General features: G+C 39.5%; 1 protein-coding gene across 2 annotated transcripts; it reads left to right on the plus strand.

Annotated features, from left to right (window-relative positions):
- Nucleotides 1-4,029: 4,029 nt before the first annotated feature.
- FBP2 (fructose-bisphosphatase 2) lies at nt 4,030-24,590 on the plus strand. 2 transcript variants are annotated; one of them, XM_039730017.1, is made up of 7 exons: nt 4,030-4,305; nt 6,967-7,129; nt 8,062-8,154; nt 12,889-13,029; nt 14,227-14,364; nt 20,528-20,647; nt 23,785-24,590. In XM_039730017.1, exons 1-7 carry the CDS (start codon nt 4,133-4,135, stop codon nt 23,977-23,979), a joined length of 1,023 nt encoding a protein of 340 aa, XP_039585951.1. In that variant the 5' UTR covers nt 4,030-4,132; the 3' UTR covers nt 23,980-24,590. The 2 variants fall into 2 exon arrangements, with proteins under 2 accessions (XP_039585951.1, XP_039585952.1); XM_039730018.1 differs by lacking the exon at nt 4,030-4,305 and adding an exon at nt 4,350-6,767.
- Nucleotides 24,591-24,933: the final 343 nt, after the last annotated feature.

The raw sequence follows: 24,933 nt of genomic DNA on the forward strand, positions 1-24,933 counted from the left end.
GAGTATATGTAGACAGCTCATACATACACAGATTCTGCTGTGTATGTATGAGCTGTCTACATATATTCTTTATCCCATTAAAGCTGGCTATCTTTGCCAAAAATTAACCTGCTTACTTGATGAAAACCTGAACTTGTGTATTGCTAGCAACCTCCACCAGATGTTGTGGTTTTTTGGGATTGGGGATTACCATGGAAAAGAATTCTGCTGTGCAAGCAGGAGGGAGGTGCAAAGATCCCCCCAAAGCATACTGACATTTAATATGCTCATTCAGAGCATGCTGCTGGGAAGAGCACACTAGTGCTTGGGAGCTAAATAGGCTGTCCAGCACTATGTGGATGCAGTTTTTGAATCAATTAAAATCAGCAAATCTTTGATATTTCTCACTGCCCACTTACCTTCACCAAACTCAAAGTAAGGATCACATGGTTGCTGCTGTGGGTAAGCTGCCACCAAGTGTTGACTCAGTTTGTGGTCTGGGAGGGCCTGTCTAGGGGTGCCATGAGTTACAAACCTGCCTGTATCAGTGCAGATAGCCTAACTGAGCATGGTTCTTCTTGTAAAACAAGAGAGAAGTATGGGGAAGCTGAAATCCAGGGTGCAAGGGCATACTCTGTGAGGACTCAGACCAATAAAAACCTGAGGACCCTCATTCTGACAGGTCATACTGGGGCATTTGGAGGCATGCGGGTAAACCTTAGACAGTTGTATATATGCATCTGTTCTCCAAACTGAAGGGGGCAAGGTGCTTCTGTCAGGGACTGAATGGCCTAGCTTCTGCTGAAAAGGTCAGTTCTGATGAGGCTGTGCTAGTGGAGACAACTTTCAGGAACCTGAGTGCTTAAAAGACTGTGAGAGTGCTGGCAACAGTCAATTTGGGCTACAGTGCCTCTGTGGTCTGTTATCATGACGCAGCAGACAGAATCCACAGCAGCGATTTTTGCCTGCTTACTGTAATTCCTTGTCTGTAATCTGCCCTCAGTCTTTACAGGAATCCTGGACTGCATACATCTATTTTTAATACATCCTACTGACAGCATGTAAAGGTTATAGGAGGAAAGTCAATACTGTCTGTGTTTGCTAGGTCAGTACTCAGTGGTTTGGTTTTGCCTGCAGGCTGACATTTCAAACTTACCATTTTACCCATTGTGAGATGGGTTTGTCTTCTAATCAGTAATATGTAAGCCCACATTTGAACAGTATCTCTGGCTGGCCACCAGTGGGGAGAACTACTTAGCAGCCTCCTTCAATATCCCCCCCTCCATATCCGGAGCTCTCCCAGTCTGTCAGTGCAGAGCTGGAAGGTGGATCTCTAACAGGGTCTGCTGTCAACCCCCACAGCACTTTTACCCACTGCCCTCCTCAGAAGCTGCATTGTGCCCTTTGGTGAAAGGTCATTGGCTCCAGTTTCAGCTGGCGCCATCCAAGCAACTAACATTTCATATCAATTAGAAAAGGTGTCACCTTTAAGGCTCAGGACTGGCCCATGCACCAGTGCAAGTATGAATAATGCCCAAGAGCTCTTTATATTAGAGGGCAAATCTCCCACATCTGTCAAATTGGGGTGTTTATTTTTTTGGCCTTCCTATATTATTCCAACCTCTTGTACTGAGAAGTTCTCAGTACACGTAAGGCTTATAGACAATCATCACACATTTTTTACACAATCTGATTTCTTCCCACCTCCTCAAAATGGTTATTATTTATATAGCCTAATCATTCCATGTAATCATTTGGGTTCTTATGTTTCAGTGGGATCACAGTATTAACAAAAAAATAAAGGGTGAAGCTTTCATACAATCCAATTGTATGCCTTTATCCAGGTTTTATTTCTCTTTTTGCTATGCTGTTGACTGCAATATTTATGGAAAGATTAGTTGAAGAGTCTGTAAGTAAGTTAATTTCTTATATATACCAAAAAATCCAGTACCTATAAAAAACATTCACAGATTTTACAAAAAAAAAAAAGAAGAAGAAAAAAAAAGGGGGCAAATAGTGGACTTATGAGCTCTGAAAACACTCTCTGAACCACTAACTCCAAAATAAACTTTCTGTTAGAAGATGATCTGAACTTTGTCTTTTTGACCAGTGTAAAAGATTACTTGGAATCAACAGAATATCTGCATGTGATGTTTTGACAAAAGTTAGAAGTCATAGGCCAACCCCCACCTCATTTCTTATTTACTAATTTGATTTGGTATGCTCATGGTATTCCAGCTACACAGTGGAGAGATTTGGCACTAAAAGCATTTTAGTGTGGGTCAGGCTGACAGCTGCCATGATGATGAAATAATTTGCAGAGTGTAGTGGTTGTACTTTAAGCCAGCAGGTATTTTTGCATGTATAACGTGAAACCTTATTTTGTTGATCCTACCATGTGCAATCCCAAAGCTCCACACACATTATTTTTGTTTTTCTACACAGTTTGTTTAAATGAGGAAAGTCTCCTAACCAGGCAGAACATGTTGTGTAACTTTTGTCTTGTGATGTGGACAGTATCCTGTACATTTAACTATACACTGTAATAGAAAAGAGAAGGCTTCAGGATTTCTTACTTCTTCAACCATTGCCATAGAGGATGTAGTATAAAACCTGCCTCTTGCTCCATCTGAGCAACTTCACTCACCAGTCCTTTCTCCACCTTGGAACAGGACTGGAAGAATATCCCCCAAAGCTAAGCACATGGGATGGAAGCAGCACTGAACTCTGTCTTTCTACTTGTGGCTAGTGTTCAGTGCTTTCAATCTCTAAAACCCTTTCTTGCAGATGACTTCAAAATAGAAAATCTTAGCATTCAAATGCCTTTAAAAACCCTACAAATAATGTATTTTTCATAGATGAAGAGATACTTCTAGGAAAATCTGAAGAAATGCTTCAGCTGCAGTTCCTATTAACAAAAACACATTAGGTATATGTTTTGATACTGAATTTTGTTTCTGTCTTCCTGGCAAGATTTTGGTGCAGTAATATGGGTTAAAGGAATAACAATGAAACTTAATAAAATTTTCTTCTGTTACTCCAGGTTTTGTTTTGCTGGTGGGCTTTCCATATCTTCTAAATAAGAGTGCTGCTACTAAGTAAAATGAAGTCTACAGCATATAGCAGCATACAGTTTATCTTACTGCCTAGTCAGAGTGGGAAGGCAGTGCTGTAATTAAAATCCATAACTCCAGTGTTCCAGACAGCGTGTATCTAATGCAAAATCTAATACATTATTTGGAGAGTTTCTGTCTACCTTCACATTGGCATCATGTGCTCCTAGGATATTGCTTGTAAGGAGTTACTGACAGCATAATTGCAAATTTTGACATACAGTACAATATGAAAGCCAACATAAAATTTCATTTTGTGAGTTACACCATTGATTCACTTAAATCAGAGAAACCTTATTTGTAAATTATTGGAGATCCAGTTGCTTTGTAACTAGTCAAGCCACAGCTAACCAGTACTTCTCATTCATTCAAGTGCTATAATACTACAAACAACCCAGACCAGGAATTAAATCATTCAAATGTTACTGCAGCAGACCAACTAACAACATAAAACACTTCAAAAACCACATGTCTGGATGCACCCCTTCAAAACCCACCTTCAGGGTGGAGGCCAAAAGAGAGTGAAAAAACAGGATTTATGGAAAGGGAACTTCACTGTCTGGAGTCACAGTGCTGTGGGACACTGTGGCACATGATGTGTGGTGCTTTCATTTCTGGTGCCTTGTAAACATAGCCTTGGCTATGCTGAATCCATTGCTGAACAGGATCGACAAGAAAGCCATTTCCAAGAATGCAGACAATGAGAGTTTTGCATTATAATCAGTCTGAGTACAGTGAGAATGTGTAGCTAGATCTGCACAGAGCTAATTTCAGTGCAGGGGAGGCCCAGACAAGCAGTTGTTGCTCAGCTGTAGTCCTATCTCAGGCTCCTTTCCTGCATCCCAGTGGAGCCATGGAGCCAGCCTGGGGTGCAGTTATTCTGAGCACTCAATCACATGGTCTCAGAAACATCTTAATAAATTCTGACCAGCAGCACAGCCAAACACAGCTTCGCCTCAAAATAAAACAGCTACCCAGGATTTCAACACAGCAAGAGAGCACCTTGTCCAGCTGAGAAGGAGCTCTGGTACCCAGCAAAAATGACCGACAGAAGCCCCTTCGAAACGGATATGCTGACACTGACGCGATTCGTGATGGAGAAGGGACGCCGCGTAAAAGGAGCGACGGGGGAGCTGACGCAGCTGCTCAACTCCATGCTGACTGCCATAAAGGCCATTTCTGCTGCTGTCAGAAAGGCAGGCCTTGCCCACATGTGAGTCCTACCTTGCACTACCGGGAGGAAGAGGAGTCAGAGAGACAGCTACTGGCATAGCAAGGCTGGGGAGCAGGCAGGGATTCATAAATACCTTGGAAGTGTCTTTTTTAAGATGAGTAAGGTCAGAGCTTGGATTATCAAGAGTGGGAAGCAGGAGGACTTTCTGGAGCATTTTAATACTAGGTGCAAGATAGACATTTAAACTAACTGCTGTGCTGTAATATTTTACTCTAAAAATGTAAGTCAGAACAGAACTTCAATGCACTGCTCACCTTGTTATCTCTTGCACTTGTTGATACTGATCTATTTTTATATCTACTGTGAATTTGCTAAAAATCACACCATGATATTTTTAATACAGAATATCTCACTGTGATGTATTCTGCTAACATCCAAGCCCTCTGCTGAACTGTACAAGTCAGGGTTTGGCTTATCTTGGGAAAGTGATTTTCTGCGTGTCTGCTGTATAATCAATGCTCCAAAGCAACAGCCCTGAGAGAAACTCCATGCGCTGCTGTATCTGGCTGCATTTCTCTTTCCTTCCTCAAGCAGTATCCCACGTGCAGGGTTACAGGCAGGGAGTCTCAAAAGGCCCTCTAGGAAAACCAAATGTAACAATTTGGCATCTAGTACTATCACAGATGGGGGGGGAAAAAAAAGGCCTTAGCAAAACTGGAATGTACTCAGCTGTTACACATGGACAAGTGCAATAGACATCAGTCTAAGTCTTTCAATAGTAATCTATCTGAAGGAGTTCAGAGATATGGAATGGCCTAATAAAATCATGTGTTTAAAATAGGAAGTTTTTGATATGTATTGAAAGACACTTTTCTGAACCTGCCTCAGTAGGTACTTATACCTGCACGCATGAAAGAGACAAGGAAAATATTTGTGAAAGAAAGTCAACATTTGTTATTTGTTCAGGGATTTGGGGTTTTCTTTCCTTCCAGAGGAACACCAAAATATGTGACCCTAGGGATTGGGGGGGATTTTGTGCTTCTGTTGATTATTTAGTCCAAGTCCTCAATCATCTTGGCAAACCATGAATTCAGTGTCTCAGAACTATTGCCCTCACTTTATAGCGCCTAGAGAGAACATGAGACATATTCAAAGTGAACCACAATTTCAGTCTCCTATGCCCTTACTCTTAAACTATGCTTTGTCTCTGTCCTTACTAGGTGAAACTGAGCTATTTTACCTCCTTGACTTAAAGGAAGAATTGCTCTTACATAATTTTTATCTTTATACAGACAATCTCTGAAATAGTTTGTAACAGCAGAGAAACTGATAGGCTAGAGGTGGAATAATCTCTAATAGTAATAATAGTAATCCTTCTTCCCCTTCAGATAAAAAACCAAACCATCCATTACATTAAGGAGCAAATGTTTCTTTTTATGAACAAAAATCTTCAGATGTTGTCTCAGAAATATCTAAAGTATCCAAACACACAAATTAGTAACTTGTACCATTCAAATTACTGAAACTAACCATGCAATTTCAGGGATTCCCATGGCAAACTTTCAACTGCTGTGAAAGTGGTTTGCATCCATGTGCATTTGTGCAGTTAAAGAGTTCTGATTTTTCTACTCCCTCCAAACAGGAGACTGTAAGTGTCTTCTTTAATGTTAAAGCACTAAGCATGAATTTTGGACAAATTTTCAATTCAAAAGTGAAAGAGAACGTTTTCCATGTCATAGACTTGAGCTGTGATTGTGCCTGAAAACACACTAACTGGAGAGTAAGTACTTACCATTCCCTGAAAATCATGGTCCTTTTCAAAATCTTAAATTTGGCACCCAAAAATAAAATGTCCCAAACACTCAATACTTCTGAAAAGCACAGGCAGCTTTGCGCTTTGAGCAAGACAAAAGACCTACTCTACTTCCAGCTCAGGACTGCCACTGACCAACATCCTTCTAGGGACTAATTACTTGATTCTTTCTCCTCCTCTCTTTCCCGCACCCACCCCTGTTGCCCTCCCCAAACATTTAATTTCTCTGAATGAATAAAAAAGCTGTATCTTTTGCCTGCTGTATTTTTAAGTTGCCCAGAACATGCACATTGGGCCTAAACAGTGCTTCTTCAACTGGAAGTCTCAGAAACCTATATAGTACTATAGTAGGTCATTGGCATATTGCTAAAATCAAGATGGGGAAAAGAAGCATCATCCTAACTCAGCTGAGGATCACCGAATAAAGCAGACCTTGATCCTGAGATACAGTTCCATATGGCAAATTCCCCAGGGATGCCTTTAACGTCCTGATTTGGGGCTGGCAGGAGTCTGAGTGAATGTGGGTTAAAGGACCACCATGGAGCTCTGAGCAGCTAGTGGCAGGAAGTACTGCAGATGCTCAGTGCACTTTCTGCTTCCTCAAAACTGCAGTCAGCTGCTTCACCACCTGGGCTGTAGGCTCTGCTTCTGGCCTGGAGAACATCTACACAGGAGCAAAAGGACCCAGGTAAGGCCTCAAAGTGCATGCTCTTATTTTCTACAGCAGCAACAGTCTTATAATGCACTTAGCTGTTTCATCCAAAGATTGTCTAAAGGTGTAGGAAGATAAGATGAAGGAAGAACCTTGACTTGATGGGGTGTTTTTTTCATAAAAACCTGTAATGTTGGCCTCCTTCAGGATTCTTGACACGTTTACTGTTCTGTAGGTTTGGTATAGCTGGCACGGTGAATGTGACGGGTGATGAGGTGAAGAAGCTGGATGTATTATCCAACTCCCTGGTGATTAACATGCTCCAGTCCTCCTACAGCACCTGCGTCCTGGTCACAGAGGAGAACAAGGAGGCCATCATCACCCCGAAAGACAAGCGGGTCTGTGCACCTCCGGCATTCAGGGGGGTTGTCGGCTCAGGCAGCAGCAGGTGGCACTCTTGCTTCAAGTATGAAACCTGGCCCTGGCCCCCAAACCCAACCCTTCCCCCCGCTTCCTGGGGGAATTCAGAAAATTTGCACCATTTCTGCGTTGTTTTGATTAATAACTGTAGTGGGTGGCATGATTTCAACAGCTAAAAGAAATGTGGAAAGTAAAATTATTATTAAAGTTTTGTGAAGGAGGGGAGAATAATTATTTTTAAGCTTGTTAACACATCCCGAATCCCAGGTGTAAGTGTACTGTTACATTCCCTGACCACTGGTGCAATGGTTTTGGGTTACATTAGTATTTAGAAAGATAAAATGAGATGAGAGGCTGGCAGAACTGAGTGTTATGTTACATGTCCAAAGGAAACACCTGACTGCTTCATCAGGCTTCCCCCAGGAGGGGATCCTATTACAGCGAGTTACTTCTCATGCTGATGTAACCTGCTTTCCCGAAGATTTTTTTTTTCCTTTCTGCTTTCTTGCCCTCAAACCTCACAACTGACCGAATTCCTTTCATTCACAGCAAAAGGGGCAAAACAAAACATATTCATTAGAGGAAGATATTGCTTCCAAAATTAGTCACTCCTTTTGCTTTTAAACAATTTCTTGCGCTGCTTGGCAGCAGAGTGCTGCTCCTCTCACTCATCCATTTGTGCTGTCTGAGCAGAAACAGGTCGTCTCCAATTTCTCTGGCAGGCCCCTGGGGAGTCGATGTTGTGCTGCAGGGCCAGCTGGGTCAGCAGTGCAGCCTTCTCTGGCAAGCTGTATCAGGCATGCGTGGAGGGTTAAATTCACATGTAAAAACATGGGAGTTTTCAAGTAAAAGGAAATAATAATGCCAAGCAACTTATCATTAAACTGTTCCCTTTCCATTTCTATTTTAGGGTAAATATGTGGTGTGCTTTGACCCCCTTGACGGTTCATCCAATATAGACTGCTTGGCACCAATAGGAACAATATTTGCTATCTACAAAAAGGTAAGAGGAGCAAATCACACGTAGCATGATTTGCTTGGCGAAAGCAAAACGTCCTGAGTTCATGACCTTGCCTAGTTTCTTTCCATGGTCCCTTAGGCGTCTGGGCAAAAGGGAACCTTAGAAAGAGTAGACGAACGCTTGATATTCGCTGCCTGAATTCACAGGAAGGGGACACCCAGCCCCATGACATTGTTAGGTGACAGCACTTCCTTCCTCCACGGACAAAGGCACTTTACTACGATGATCTCACCCCCAGGGCAGCTGGTTAGCTCCTTCAGTGATGCTTGACTCGGCGTTAGGTGCCGGCGGATGGCAGGATTTGTCCTCATGGACACCCGCTGCGGGGGATGGCAGCCCTGCTCCGGACCGTGGGGCCGGCCAGAGCCAGCTGCTGTGCCTGTCCTGGCCGGGAGTCCGCCAGCATGGAAGCGCTGGGGGCTGAAGGAAGCACTCACCAGCACTCACCGGGTAGCATGTCTGCTCCCATGGGGCTGCACAGAGCAGCAGCTGTGCAGCCAACTACAAACGCTAGGAGTTACAGTCATGCCAAGTCTTGTGATTTGTTTGCTAATCTCCCAGCAGTTGGTGTTTTTTCCGAAGCCTGAGCTCACGGTCATATGACTGTGGGAGACCCCAGACATTGCGATTGTGAAATAACAGTTTACAGACTTGTGACTTCAAAGAAGTCCTTGCAGACTCAGATGTTACACTTCAAGATACGTCTTTTAAGTCTCTCACCTTTTAGCTCATAATTTTTAGCTGGCTAGTCCTTGGTTTTTACATTTCCTGTCGGTAATACAATAGTCATCACTGTTGAGAATATTTATCTACTAATGAATCAAACAGTTATGGCATAACCTCAAGAGGGTTGTGGCACAAGCCAAGTCCTGGAATTTGGCTATCTGCACTGTTAATGGTTAGTGCAATCCCACACCATGGATGCCGTGCAGGCCAGACAGCACTGAGATGGTGTCTGGGTATGATTTTTGAAAGAGCATTCCTGGGACTGCAACATCCAGTACCATGCAGTATCTTGCTTTTTTTGAGGGATAAGAGCTTATTTGTGTTGATGAAATCTATGAAATGTGCTCTAATGTTAAGCAGAGGGACCTCCACACTTTTCAGTTATCTCTCCAAAGACACCCCAAATGACAACTGCATCTCCCAATATTTGCAGTAGACAATAGCTGCATTTTCCTTTGAAATTAAATAAGAAGTGTTTTATTGAAAGTTACTAAAGGGTAGTGTGAAAGAATAAAAGGGAGATGTTTATTCCAGTTGATAAGTATCACTTAAGAAAGAGAACATAATTTTAGGCCACTTAACATTAATGAATAATATTTTTTAAAAAGTGGAATCATTGTGATTCCAAAGGATGAACCTTAGCATCTACCAGTTCTGAGATGAGCTCTTGACTGATTTTCTCACCATGTCTCACCTTAACTTCATTTCCAAAGGCACACTCTCCAAAGCAGGAACATTTGGCTTATTTTAGTAAAAACCCAAAACAGATAATAAGCACTCTTATAGAAGGGCCAGACTTGGACAATACATTGCAATCCTGAAAACAGTTGTCTGATTGCACCCAATCCAGAGCCTCTACCACATTTAATGATGTCAGAAAAGCACTCTATCAGTTTCTTAGGAAAACCCATGAGGAAATAAATACTATCTCAGCTTTATCTAATTTTCCACCTGGCCTTTGCTTTCTGCTATCAGGGTGGTGCAGTTGAAAATCAGAAACACCTGAAAAGTGGGGCTGAGGGAGGAGCCTTGCCTAATCAGAAGGGGATTGGACATTTGCTGCCACTGAGGGGCTCTCAGTTGCCAAAGTGTCAAGATGTGGTGACAACAAATGCTTTTTGCTTGGGTTCTTCCCAGGTTTTCATGCCACTGAGCTAAATGTGGCATGAAAACCTTAATTCATACTGCACAAATATGCTATGAAACTCACTTGCTTTGTTTCATTTTGGTTTTAGTTCGTAACTTTGCCCAAAGCCTCAGATGTATTTTATTTTCTACACTTTATTTGCTACCCTCATTGACGTGAGGACAATGTCCTCCCCTTTGTGTGGTCCCTCACAGAGAAGGTGTAAGAATTCAGTAAAAACACAAAGGCTACTCATGAAACACATGATACAAATGGAGACCTGGAAATAAGTCATTTTAATGCTGCTCCTAGTCCTGAGAGCAGTGGCAAGAATTCCCTCATGTGATGTCAGGCAAATCACAAACACAAAAATACTCAAACTTGAATATCACCTGAGGGTACCCCTGTAGTGAAACTCTGCAGGCTTTGTTTCATCAGCCTCACACCAATTATGAGCTATAGTGACAGAGTCACTATAACTAATTATTTGCAGTCCCTCTGTCTATTTTATTGTTTTGCATAAAGGCCTCTAAAGGTATTTCACTACCATCATCATAGTCAAAATATAATGGACAGGAAATCCATCTGTGCACCAGAAAGAAGAGAAAATAGCAATCATCAGAGTGTACTGCCCAGCTTAATTCCCTGGTTTGTTCAACAGTACATGGTACTTGGCAGGACAAAACTCCTGTAGTCCCAACATTGAAGTATCAGCTGATCTGTAGCTTTTCACAGCTCTGCAAAATGTTTGTTTCAAACATTTTTCTCTTTTTGGAAACTAGTTCTTGCAAACACAGTTGTGAATAAGGATGAAAAAACAAGTGAATTCAGCCTGACTGACTATACTGTGAGGAAAGAGTTCCTCTGCTTTTTTTCAGAATAGTCTACAAATATATAATTTCTCAGTCATATTAACATAGAAAATGCATTTAAGAAATAGGATTGAAAAGCTCAACTCAGAAAAAAAATTAAAAATATTATATATATTCCAAAGTTGCATGTATTGTATGTACACTGTATTCTAGAAAAAAACCCATTTGCTCTATACAAAATTATTGTTTCTTTAATGAGAGGAGCATACAAAAACTATGACAACCATAACATGTTTTAAACTAACTGTCTAAATTAATGTTTAATTCTGCATTTGATGCTGCAAATAATTAGTCTGCTATAGACAACCATTGCTTTTAATAGTGAGATGTATGTACCCTAGGAGTATATTTTTAAAGAGATCAAGCTACCTAGGCCATAATAGTTGGTACTGCAAGGATTGTTTCACAGAGTATTAGCCACTATTAGTCAATTTTCAAAGCTCTGAAATACGCAAACAAAAGTTTAAACTAAACTTCCTTCATTATCTGCATTGCAACCTCTCAGAATAAGCAGCTTGACATAGTTTCAAGGGACTGAGTACCACATATGTTTGTACCTGCTATATTTCAGTTCCCATGAAGTGCTGGTTGTCAACTGCATTTTTTTATTTCCACAGAAGGACTTGGCAAAATAGTAATAAAAGGATTTGAGCAAAATACAGTTAAAGACTGTAAGTGAAGTGACTTAGCAACAAAAGTCTTTTGTGAAATTGCTATCTTTGTGTACCAAGAAGCTGTTCTTTTGGTGTCCCACATTTCAGTTTTCCTTGAGGTGTTGGCATACAACAATGAATGGGAACACCTTACTAGGACCCTGATGGGCAAATATTTTATTTTCTATACAAGGCAGTCTTCATGGATTTTAATTTATTTTTTTTTAACCAGATATTCAGGGCTAAACCTGCTGTTTTTATTTAGCTGCTACTCAATCTAAATAAGCCTCTGCAATCACTGAGAAACTGAGTTAAGAACAATAAAATGCTGAGCCGCAATCTGAAGGGAGTGTTTCATTTCAATTCCCTATGGATCACCACCAAAACATCTATGCAACACCCACCACAACTGATAAGCTTTTAAGTAAGCATTGATATCAAGCAATTCAAACCTGCTGCAATTCCAGCAGCAGGAGATAAAGGCTGTACCCAGCCTTCCCAAGTACTGTTGGCTGTCCTCCTTACCTACCCCACAGACAAACTCTTGTAAGCTGTGGCTGAGGCACAGCCCTAGAGCTGGCTGGAAATATTTGCACCTTGTCTGCTTGGGCTACTGTTGCTCCATGATAACCAAAGTGCCAAATCAAAATATGAGTGTCAGAAATTGATTAAAAGCATCAAGTAAAATGCCACCTGAATGTTCTCTGCAGACTTATAGATGAGTACTGCACACATGCACATTTTACATTAACAAATGCATTTGTTATTTTGTATACAATATTATGAGCATTTATATATAATAGGTGAACATTTATATCCCTTTAGTTATGCATCCCTTCACTAGAAGAGACCAATGCAAAAACTTGGTTCCATCATGTTGTACCATATATACTTTTATTCTGTACTATGGGAGCATTTTTTCTGTAATGTTAATTACAGCATTTATCTCTCAGTTATTCCCTCTGAGGGGTGTCAGTATCATAGCTTATGTTACATTTACAGAAAATTATTATCTTTGCTCTGTCTCAGTTTTCTGATGATCCTCAATTAATAGCTGGGGATATAATGCTAGGGGATCAGCTTCATGGCATGTATCATATTGATTGCATGACATGTATAAAATAACAAACTCTGAACATCCTGTCTCAGCATGTACATGAACCTGTACCAAACCTGCCCTGAACAAGGTGGGGGGAGGGGGTAACAGTCTCTATTTTTGTTGTTTCAAAGGCCTGCCTAGACAGAAAAAGGAAATCTGTTGCACATTATTATTGAAAAGTTGTTTTTATTTTTCATTATCAGAATTTAATCTTTGGTTCAAACGGTAATTTTTCCTCAGGAAACAGATGATGAGCCCTCTGAAAAAGATGCTTTACAGCCTGGACGCAATATTGTTGCTGCAGGCTATGCCCTGTATGGCAGTGCTACGCTGGTTGCCCTCTCCACAGGGCAAGGAGTGGATTGCTTCATGCTTGATCCGGTACAGTCATGGTGCTAAGCACATTGCCACTGTCTTTTAGAGCTCTCTGTGCTGCTTGGTTTTACTTGTTTTTGTTAATCCTTGTCTCTGTAATCTATCCACTTTATGCAAGTCTTTTTTCCATATCCTGGATCATCCTACCTTCTCTCTATAACTATTTAATAATATGTAAGCATGTTGGTTGCAATACCTGCTTGGTTTTTTCCTACTCAATAGAAGTGAAATTAACTTAAATTCTCAATTAAGTGCTTGAAACTCTCTTCATTCAAACCAATACTTAAGAAAATTGGATTTGTACCATGTCTTTGTCTTCACTGAAAGGAATCTGTGTCTATTTTAGTCTTGATTTTTCTGTCTGAATAAGAACATCAACATGTTCACTGTTTAGCCTGAGGCAAGGACCATTTTTTGATAGCTTGAGCCAAGTGATGTTTCATTTCCTGAGTGCACTAGAGTTTTATGGCTGTCACCTAAAGTGCATACCCAAAAATTTGCAAAAGTACAACAATGCCTGTACAATTGAACATGTGCTACTTTGTGCCCAGGAACACAATGAGTGTTACTGTGGGAACGCAAGAAAGATCACTCATTTGTAAAACCAGAATTAGATGTGGGGAACAACATACTGTTGTTTTTTCTGGTTTTGTGGGGTTGTTTTTAATAAAATGATGAATTATTGCCAAAACTTCTTGTAACATTTGTAAATAGTCTCATTCCAAGTGGAAAGAACTGGGAGATGAACTGCTCTGCTTGAGAGAGAGAAGGAGAAGTTGGAAATTGAAATCAAATTGCAGAAAGCAACACATGGGTATAGCTGACTCCATTCACTTTAAGCTGTTTAGACCAGACAGGCAAAAAGAGTCCAAAAGCCAGAAGGCAGTGTCATTTTCTTAATTTGAAGTCTCCTGATTTGAGGACAGAGATTCATGATCCATCTGCTTCAGGGCTGATTGGTATTCTTTTGGTATTTTATTCCAATCAGGTTTTGTTTATAGTACTGATGTGACAAGTTTTCATTAATTTAATGTAAATGCTCTGCTTTCTGCTGGTTTTGAAATATTGTGAGGCTATGCACAAACTGGTACTGAAAGGATCAAGCTGTGCTAGCATTTCTGCCATGTCTAGTGTGACAACTGTTACAGAAAGCCTGCAAAATTTTCTGCTGCCTGCTAATACCTCATTTATCCTGTCCTGCAGGGTCTTGGTGAATTTATTTTGGTGGACAGAGATGTTAAAATCAAGAAGAAGGGGAAGGTATACAGTCTCAATGAAGGTTATGCAAAGTATTTTGATCCTGCAATGACAGAATATTTGCAAAGGAAGAAATTCCCTGAGGTAAGAAAATATTAGCACTGTGCCCAATGTACGACTCATTGGCAAGTACTGCATTCCATGCAGTCCTGGCTGATGGAAAAGGATTTGAAGGTCGTCCTCAGTTCAAACCCATGTAACCCTTTCATATCAGCTGGTCCATTTTGGATATGCATGTAATGGAGCTTTTTTTTTTTGCATCCTGGCATCTTTTGTAACTTAGACTTTGGTAAATAAAGTCATAGCTGGTTTGTGTGAAGGGAAATGTGCTGAAGAACAAGATCATTCAACAAAACTCTGGAAATATGCATGACAAATTTAGGGATAACCTCATTTTCTACCTTTATCTGAATATGCAGTTCAGTAATGTGTGCAGTTGGGCATTCAGGGCTAGATTCCATGTGCTGTCCAGAAGGTGTTTGCAGGAATCTGGGTGGCATCACCTTCTCCTTCCTGTACCCTCTTGCAGCTGAAAAATGCAGTATCATCCTTGCACAGTCTACTTGCATTATATGGAGCATGAACCAGTCTATAGGCTGGGGAGAAAACCTAAACAAATGGTGTGAGGCAAAAATTCACTATATTTGGTGGTTAAAAAAGAGACATCCCCTGTCTGATGAACTTCCTTGGACAAATACAGTCTGGCATTAACTTATCAATGCTAGGAGGACAGAACACAAGCTCGCAATGTGGAAACCTGGAAGCTCTTTAGAAAGTGTGTCTGTGAAGAGTAATTCATAATGAAAAATGGTGATGTGGATCAATTCAGGACTTAATTTGGCCAGGAAACTGTTTTTAAAGCTTTTCCTATTAAAAAAATAGTCAGATTATTTTTAAGCTATTAGTTGTCAAGGATACTTGTAATATGGTTTGTGTTAAATAAATGGATTCAGTAAAAACCTCAGGGTGCAGTAAAAGGGAAATATAATAGTAGGCATTTAAACTATGGTCCTATAATAAGCTCCTCCTTCTGAGCTAAAAATCTGGATTTACCATATCAGCTATAGCTGCAAGACTATTGACTGAATATCAAACTCTCTTTTTCATACTACCCAAACTGTAGCTACAGAGTGTCTAACATCACAGCATTCTAAATATATTAACTTTGAATATTTTAGATTATTTTGAGACTTCAAAGTCTGCATTCAGTTCAGCTGTGAGAGAAGCAGACACAATTTTTATACTTCCTGAAATCCAGCTTGGAAAGTGAAGAACGTCTGTGCTTCTCATTCTGCTGATGTTATACCAGGCTATGTATTCAGTATAATGCACTAACATGGGATTTATTAATTTGTGTTTTTGCAAACCACTAAAATGTTGTTTAAAGTAAAATTCTTAAACAAATGCATCAACCCCAGGCAACTAGGAAAAGACTGAAAAGATTTCAAACTCAGTGGAAAGACCAGACAGAGGTATTTCCCCACAGGATCAGTGAGGACAGCTCTATCATGTGACTTACTAAATCCCAAAGTTAGGACATACCGGAAAAAAAACTCATTTGCAAACACTATTTCATCTCAAATCTGTGCATTATTTGATGAATTTGAAATTGCTTGTCTAATTGCTCTAACTTCTACCACAGAAGCTGGCAGACATTTTTGCTGCTTTAAAGCAAGCAGTACAGAAGTGGGTTATTTGGGGCACAGGAAATCTTCTCAGTTGTGCTGAACAATCACATTTTTTGCTGCTCTGACATGTACAGTTGTCAGCATGAGAAGGGCTGAAGCACAGATGTTATGGCCACAAAGCACAAGGAAGTGCCATGCCCATCTGAAGCTTGTTATGAACCTGAGTTTTGGAAACAGCGTAACTCAGTTCCTTGATTTGGAAAGGACATTATAGTTGCGTAGTGGGGAGGACTAGAGAGAAAAGGTTTTGCCATTTCTCTGTAGAATGCAACATGCTTCCTGGCCTCATCTGTAAGGCTACCCAGCTGCAGCCACGTTGGTGATGTTCCTGCCTTCCCTACAGGAGCCAGGTGGAGATCTTCACAGTTTCAGTCTCTGTCCCCTTTTCTCCAGCATGCCGAAGGGTAGTGAAGGTGTCTGCTGAATATCCCCAGCCTGTGACTTGAGGAGGACCTGATGTGTGGGCATAGAGGAACACCTCCTTATTCAACCAGATCATTCACCCTATACACTTTGGGCTTCTAGAAGCCAAGAGACTCAACATCAGTTTTAGCTATCTTTTTTTTTTCTTTTTTTTGCATTTTTCTTCCTTAGATTTTACCTCCATTAACTCCTTTCTGTAGTTCTTGGTCAACATGCTGTTCAGATGACTCTCTGACATTGCCATGAAAAACTGAAAAGTTAAAAATATAACAAGGAATCAAAAGTACAGTGTGGTCCACAACATATCCTATGTTATATATCATTGTCATTAGCAACAAAACACTAAAAATCAACCATTTATGAATAGAAGAGAGATTTCCCCTTACTATCTAACAGCAGTGTCCCAGATCAGACAGTCTGGAGTACAAAACCATATTGACCCTCAAATTTTCTTGTGGATCACCATTTACCTAAGACATTAATTCTGAATAAAAAGCACTAGAAAAATGCTGATGTTCTGCGGGCTGGACCTAAGCCTCCTACTACTATCATGTAGTGGGAAACGTATGTCTAACCATATCTCTTCTGGTATGAAAGTGAAGCTGATTTTTTATTAAGCATGACAAAATCACACTGCTGCTTAACCAGTTTGAAGAGCAAACTTCTGTTTGCAAAGTTGCCTGTAATGCAACATGTTTACTTTTTACTCCAATCTTAGTGGGAGCTGCTGGGCCAGAAACCATCTCTGCACAAATTTTACCACTACCCCTCCCCAAAATGGGTTCTTCCTCCCATAATGGCTGCAAGGCCCTAGCTTCTCTCTGGTACTGGCAGAATTTTAAATACCCTGTGGACACTGTCACACTTTGCTCTGACACCTACTTTTTGCACCATCTTTGCTTCCTACAGTCAGGCACAAGAGAAGCTGAGTCTCATCACAGCCTGCTGATGATTAGAGCTATGCAATTGAGACTCTCTGGCTAAGAATTTGTCTCAGCAATGCCATTGAAAACTTGCCCCCACAGCACATTTCAGTATGAAGCCAAGCTGTGTCCAAGTGATACAAAAAAGCTAGTAAAACCACTATTCTTCTGTCACTACATCATTATGCAGAGTAAGGGATGCAGGGGTGTTGCTGTCATAGTCTGTAGAAAAAATTTATTGCCCCCCCCAGCTATCATATTTATATAAGAAAAATCTGGTAGTATGCGGAGTAAGGGATGCAGGGGTGTTGCTGTGGTAGTCTGTAGAAAAAATTTATTGCCCCTCCCAGCTATCATATTTATATAAGAAAAATCTGGTATTGTTCTGCTGTGGAAGAACAGGCCTGTCAGAAAACAGTAGAAGAAAGAAATTAGAAATTAACTTCTATCAGAATGTGAAGGGGAAAAAAACCCCACAGGACCTATCTATCATTTTTGTTCCTTTGAGTCAAGTAAAAAAAGACAAAGCAGCAGAAGGGGTAAAACAAGAGTAGCCACAAGTTTACTCAACATGGATGCTGACCAAGGGAACATGAAGGTTCTCCACCTCATTCATTGGCATCCACTAAACAATCAGAAGTGCTTATTGAGCAAACACAGAGCTTGGCACTCCTGAGGACTTGGGATAACCTTTCTAGCATTCATGCTCTATTATTTTGTTTGAGAAGAATGCCTGGGCAATATGCCAATATGCATGCAACACCTATTAACTTTCTTATCTGTAAAAAAATGCATAAGCAATAAAACTGGAGAAACAAGAAATAACATTTCATTAACTAAAATTAGTATTTCTTTTTCCATGCAGACAGCTGTATGCTAAGGGAAGTAAAAATTTTATTTCATTATGCTGTTGAAGTGATAACCTTATCAGAAAGGAGGAATTTATCTGTATTTTTCTCAGCACAGTCTCAGCACTGTGTATCTAGCTGGTGAATATCTATCTGGGTAAGAAACAACTAAAATTGTCAGTGGCATCTCATGAGCTTAGAATATCCTGAGTTGGAAGTTGAAAGCATCCTTCGCATAACACAGTCCATGTACACACAAATTATGTAAATAATCTGCATATGAATAGGAAATCTAGCACGTTCCAAACCTGTCAGATGATGTGTACACAGGTGGCTCAGCTGTGCAGCTCATGGTCACTAAATTTCATACCTGTGGTTTGCAGAGTCCTTATTTGATAATATCATAGAAGTAATCTTTAGCAGTCTGGTTCAGGGGCTGCTTGTTATGGCTCTTCTTAGTGTTCAACAAACTGTTCTTTAGACTCAGTTCATTGCCTTTTAAAACCACAAAAGAAAGTTCTTCTGTGGATTGTATTTTTAAAGGTAATTTGAGACTATAATCATATCTTTCCCAAACTTTAACTGAAAACTCACATTTGTCTCTCTTTAATACCTCTTAAGGTGTTTGGTTTTTCCCGATGTCAGATTTTTACAATTGTGAAGTCACAAGTACAAACAGCTGTGAGATGGAGAAGCTATCATATGAAGCCTAAATATGCAATTATTTGGGCATAAGCCATGAGAAACAAGAGAGCAAATACTTAAAACCTTTGTTCATTTGTGCCTACAATTAATAGGACCAGATTTAAACAAAACTAAATGTAAAAGATCTAGGCTGGGTCTTATCTATCAGTTTTTCATTGTTTGCATTGTTTTCTTCTGAATTTTTCATAGTTCTTCTAATGTGTGCAACACAAATCATAAACACCAGCATATGTACAGTTGAACAAGGCTTATTACATAGCCTGGAATAGGTATGTTTTCCAATTTTATTATCAGCTATACGAAAAATCCAAATCTTATGTTTATCAGCATAGAACTTAACTTCCTAGTGTTCTGTTGCTTTATAATGTGTAATTTAATGAGTTTTTTTTCCATTTTAATAGAGAGTAATTATCAATACTTCACAGTCACATTGAACAATTTGAAAAAAATAATTCAAAATAGAATAATGTTTTTCTCTATTTTCCTTCCTGTTGTGGATTTTTTCACCCAGCCAACCTTATGATTTTGCAGGGAAAGATGACTAACTTGTGGTGTCTGAAGGTCTTGGAGCTGACATTGCTGAAGAAGTTTTCTATGTATTTTTCTTGATGTACTATAAGTACTGGATGAGCTTGGTATAAAGTGCTGAGATATTTTATTAGAAAACTGACCCATACGTTGATATTTTATGAAATATTATTATATTATGAGATTATTATATTATGAGATATTTTCAGACTTTTAGCATTGTAATACAAAACACATATGTATATTAAATGTTCATGAAGTTCAGTCTCGTAATGTTCTGGGAAGATGAAAATTCCTCCTCAGCTTTACTGAAGACAGACTGAGAGATATGGAAAACCAGAAAAATTATTTTCTGAGAAAGCTTTCCTTCAGTTTATATCTGTATTTTGTATCTCCCCTTCATAAAAGTATAGTGACATGTTAAATATCTTAAGTGTATCTTATTTGGTCTACTGTACGTATTTCTATTTGTTCAAGACACCTTGCTTGTCTTCTATATCTTCTACCTTCCCATTTCTATGGCCAGCAGACCTGAGACTGACATGAATACTTCCTTGATTGCTCTTGTTAAAATGGCCTGTCCTTCAACAACATCAATTTCTAAGCTGAAGGCAAGAAAAATTACATTCATTAATAAATTGCAATCTCCCAAACTAAGCTGCAGAATAAATGCTGTGACCAATTTCACTACCTGACAAATAAGCTAGAAGGTAAAAGTTGGAGTCCTCTTGGAACCATCTGGACATGTAGAGGAGTGACACCACTCCTCATGCTCTGGTTTAGGAATCAGTGAAAGATCAAAAATAAAATTGTTTTGACTTTTTTTTGTTTTCAGTCCCTTGCTTTTTCACAGGCTGGGGTTTGATTCCAAATTGTGCACCCAAATTACAGGCACTCTGGTTTGCATACTGTGAATACAGCTCTGCAGCTCTTTAAAACTCTTATCTTTGAACCCTGTACACAATCACATCTTACAAAAGGCTGAGCTTAGGACTGATTTTGGTATTTGCAGTATCCATAAGCAGCAATTGATTTAAGCAGCTTTGATTCCTGTTTCATAGCAAAATTACATTTTGCCATGTTACTAGTTGTCTAGCCTGGTAAACATAGTGCTTTGCTCTGTGTTTTTCAGGATGGGAGCTCCCCATACGGTGCCAGGTATGTGGGCTCCATGGTAGCTGATGTTCACCGTACACTGATGTACGGAGGGATCTTCATGTATCCTGCTAATCAGAAGAGTCCGAAAGGAAAGGTATGTATTTGAATTCCTTTCTGGTGAACTTAGCCAACCTAGTATCTCTGGTAATACCAGAGCAATAGTTTAGATAAATAAACAAATAATAATGTTCCACTGCGGAAAAAAAATTTTAATGAAAATTACGCTCAGCAATCGAATTTAGGAAAGAAATGTTGGCAATTGCCAATTTAGGCCAGAAAACTTCCTCTGTGTTTTTATATTATTAAATCCTCAAGTGGTTTTCTCTGCAACCACGGACTTAATTATTTTTCTAAAGGTAGTATTTCAGCACCATAGAAACCCATTGAGAGACCTGTGCATGGCTGACAGATACAACACAGATCTAAGAAAAACCTCTGCACTTTCAACTGGCAACTAGAATTATTGCACCAGCCAGTGGGCTATGTTGAGCTCCAGAAAGGATTTTGTCCAGTGCTAGAAAAAAAAAGCTTTCCTACCTTATGTTTCCAAAGGACGCTGAGCTTATATCACCAGCTCTGCAAATTCATCCTTCTACTACCTGACCAGAAAAGGTGATTACAGTGGGAGGTGGGTTTCATTCAGTATTTTAGGAAAATATGACTTCCCATTTGGACACCAGTACAAAATGCACTGTGACAATTCAGTGCAATGCAATGCAGTCAGTCTTTAAAGTGATGGGCCATGGACCATTGTCAACCTCAACTTCTCTTCTGCACTATCACATACCCATATAATCAAATTTCTAAACAAATATCTTTTAAGAGACTTAGTCATACAGCTGATCTCTGTATCAGCAGTAACCTGCAGGACATCCTTAGGAATTCATTGGCTCAGTACATAAGAGGTTGGACATGGTGTTCTGACTCCAAGAATGCGTTCTTTCCTGATCTACACCATAATTAAAACCTTTTGTTAAAATGTTTTTACATCCATGGCTGGTACATGAAGGTATCTGCCTCATCTCCCACACTGGTCTCAGAATATCCTCATATCTACCATCTTTAGGGAGAGAGGACTACTGGTTTCATCATGGCGAGCTTGTATTTACCAAAATACCAGCAGATCCAAATGGTCTTCAAAACAAAACCAGGAAAATAATTATCTTCAACATATGCAACCAAAAATGTCTGCATGTTTGTCCAGGCAAAAATTATTTAAATTTTTGGATCACCATCCCACAGAAAAAAAAACCCAAAACACCACCCCAAAAAGCCCTCACTAAATTATTTGGATCTGTTTGTACATAGGAGAAAGAGACAAAAAAGGAATTTGCTGTATGTGAAAAAAGTGGGTTTGCTGACTGGCCTCTTCAAATGAAATGTTTTATTTTGAAATCTGTACTAAACCATTGTTGAAAAGAGAGAATGAAAAACAGGACAAAAGTACAAAGGAACTAAGCACTTACATAACTTTATAGAAATAAGGTTTGCACAGAGTTAGCCCACATTTATTAATGGATTGCTCTGGCTTGGACTGCCAGAGTAAAGAGAGTAATGGAAGAAGCAGAACATGCTATTATTAAAAATAGGTTTTCTTTCTGTCTCAGAGTGCAGGTGTATATAGCTCTTTTCACATATATCTTTTCTTATTGGAGAAATAATACTCTTGTGGCAAGTGCCCTGATCATCTCTTCCCTGAAAGACAGTCTATGCACTTGGTTAGAGAGCTGAAAAGAATCAAATGTCACTGGAATTGATCAAAAGGAATTGATTTACTCTTTAGAGTAAATGCAAATTACATGGATGTAGGCCCTAAAATTTACAGATCCCTCCTTAAGTTAAAGAAAGAAAACTAAATGTTCAACAAACACTACAGGACAAGACAAAAAGTAAATCTTCTTTTCAAATGGTATATTTTGAATAATATTTTTTATAAACTCAAGGCTTATAGTTCTCTATTAGGTGAAAATGTTAAACCTGTCTGAAGACAGAGCCCATCTGAAGATCCCTAAGTGCAGTTGCACTGCCACCTGATGAAAAACTGCTTTCCTCAAGTTGCATAGTCACAGTAGCAACAAGAAACTTGGAACGTGGTTCCATGGTGATGCCACTGCATTTTGCTGGCTCACGACCTTCCAGAATTGGGCCAAGCAGTAGGAACAAGAGTGAAAGATACTGGTCCTATGTTGCCTCAGAGATGGAGTCCTTGTACCAGAAGTATCACTTCAGTGGGCTTTAAAGATAAGAAAGAAGGTAAAACGATGCTATTTAAGTTGTGGTATATCGCGGTTTCATTGCAGTGTGCTGAAGGCATGATGGGTAGTGATGTCCTGTGTTCAACCCATTTCTCTGTCTCTATATACAGGAGCATTCCATCATGCTTCCTTTTTCCCAGAAAACATTTCCTCTTTTGTACATGTCAAGAGTCCTTTAAACAAAATATGTGCTGATATTGTTGTACAAGAGCACTTCATAGATAAACCTACAGAAATAATATTTGTTCAGAACTGAGCAGCTATCACCGCTGTTCATTTAAACACAGAAACTTTTGGCATATGTCCTAAATAAATTTGCATTCCACCAGAACACACTCACCCCAAGAGGTAACATTTTAAAAATATGTAAACAGATATCAGGGTCCAAACCAAAAGGGAAATTTTGCCTTTAATAAATAACTGCAGCTCCTTCTGAAGCCACTATCTGGATAAGTTCAGGCCACTAATATCTACCTACTTTTCTGAAGAGAAGGAATAAAATCCGGATATTTGAAACTGGGAGCATCAAGTTTCAAACTCCAAAATATCCTGACTAAACATAACATGATTATCCCAAGCTCTGAGTTAACACATAAAGACTCTATATGAGAAGATATTTTGGCTTTTCTGTCTCAGTACTGTTAGCTTAGCCAGCTTAAATGTTTTGCTGATGCCTGTGGGACACCCACTTTTGACATTTTTTGACAAAGTACAGCTTCACTGGTGCTGCATGTCTGTATATCAGCTTGGAAATTATAGTAGTGATGCCTGGATGTAGGGTAGGCATGCTGTTCCTCCAAGGCTTTAGGAAAGGTGAGAAGAGAGGGAAGGAAAGGTTATCTGAAAGACTTTGCTACTTAGGTCAGTTGAAGTTTGGTACAAAATTTTCTAAAATCACAAAGGAATGCTAAGTTTTGGCAAGTCCTTTGATATAATTTCCCCCATAGGCAATCAGGTGTTTCCTCTTTCTTTCTAGCTCCGACTTCTCTATGAATGCAACCCTATGGCTTTCATCATGGAGCAGGCAGGTGGGATGGCAACTACAGGGACCGAAGCAGTGTTGGATGTGAAACCTGAGAATATTCACCAAAGAGTTCCTCTTATACTTGGCTCTCCAGATGATGTGCAAGAATACCTTGCTTGTGTACAGAAACACCAGAAGAGCAGCTAAAGACTTTCCACATCAGATCTTGCTTGCACATTTTCAGTCTTCAAGAAAAGCTTTATGTTTCAAAATAGTGGATTCTAGCGTTTACCACATATCTCTCAGTGAAAGTCCCAGTTTACAAGAGCAGGAAAAATAGTGAGATTTTGTTTCTCCTTGCGGGCATTTGTAAAAATCCTTTAATTCTGATTACTCAGGGCAAGTGCAGAGACAGAGTCATGACAAACAGAAACTACTTACTTTATATAATATTAACAAAAGGAAGTGAGTTGTGTCAGTATCCCCATTTGATCTGAAGTTACACATCTAACATTACATAGATGGCATTGTTTGCAACAGGATTTCTGCATCAATATTTGCAATGTCATTATCTGGATTTTCTGTCAGAGACTTTCTTGTAAATGCTTTTTATCTTGACACCCCTAAGAAGAGCAGAAGTCTTATGCTGTCTGAAACAATATTTTGAATCTGAGAATTATATATATTTTGGGTAATTAATAGAGATGAAAAGGCTGTAGCATTGTCAGGATATTTAATTTCTCGTAAGAACAGGTGTGTGTTATTCACACACACCTTTCAAAGCACAAATTACAATAAACCATGGATGTGACACCCAAGTCATGCCTATTCTGTTGATCCATTGTCCTCTGCAAGAGGACACAAAGAGGACACAAAGACACTGTTATACCTCAATTTTCTCTTGCTTTGGAAGGTTCTTATTTGAGATTGAAGCCTGCCCTTGTACACGTTTTATTGCCACCACTAGTCACAGTGTTGTTCTGTCCTTAAGTGAAAAGGAACACCCAAGTTTTGTAGATGCTTGTGGTCAAAGAACAACAAAAGTCAGATGGTCTGCAGAAGCTTACAAAACTTTATTAGTAAATTCCACACTTGGCATGAGAATTGATACAAGTCAGTCCCTGATCTCCTAGAATACACACACAGCAGTGAGGTTTGGAT

This window comes from Passer montanus, unplaced genomic scaffold (genome assembly GCF_014805655.1).
Source record: "Passer montanus isolate IOZ18808 unplaced genomic scaffold, ASM1480565v1 scaffold7, whole genome shotgun sequence".
NCBI lineage: Eukaryota > Metazoa > Chordata > Aves > Passeriformes > Passeridae > Passer > Passer montanus.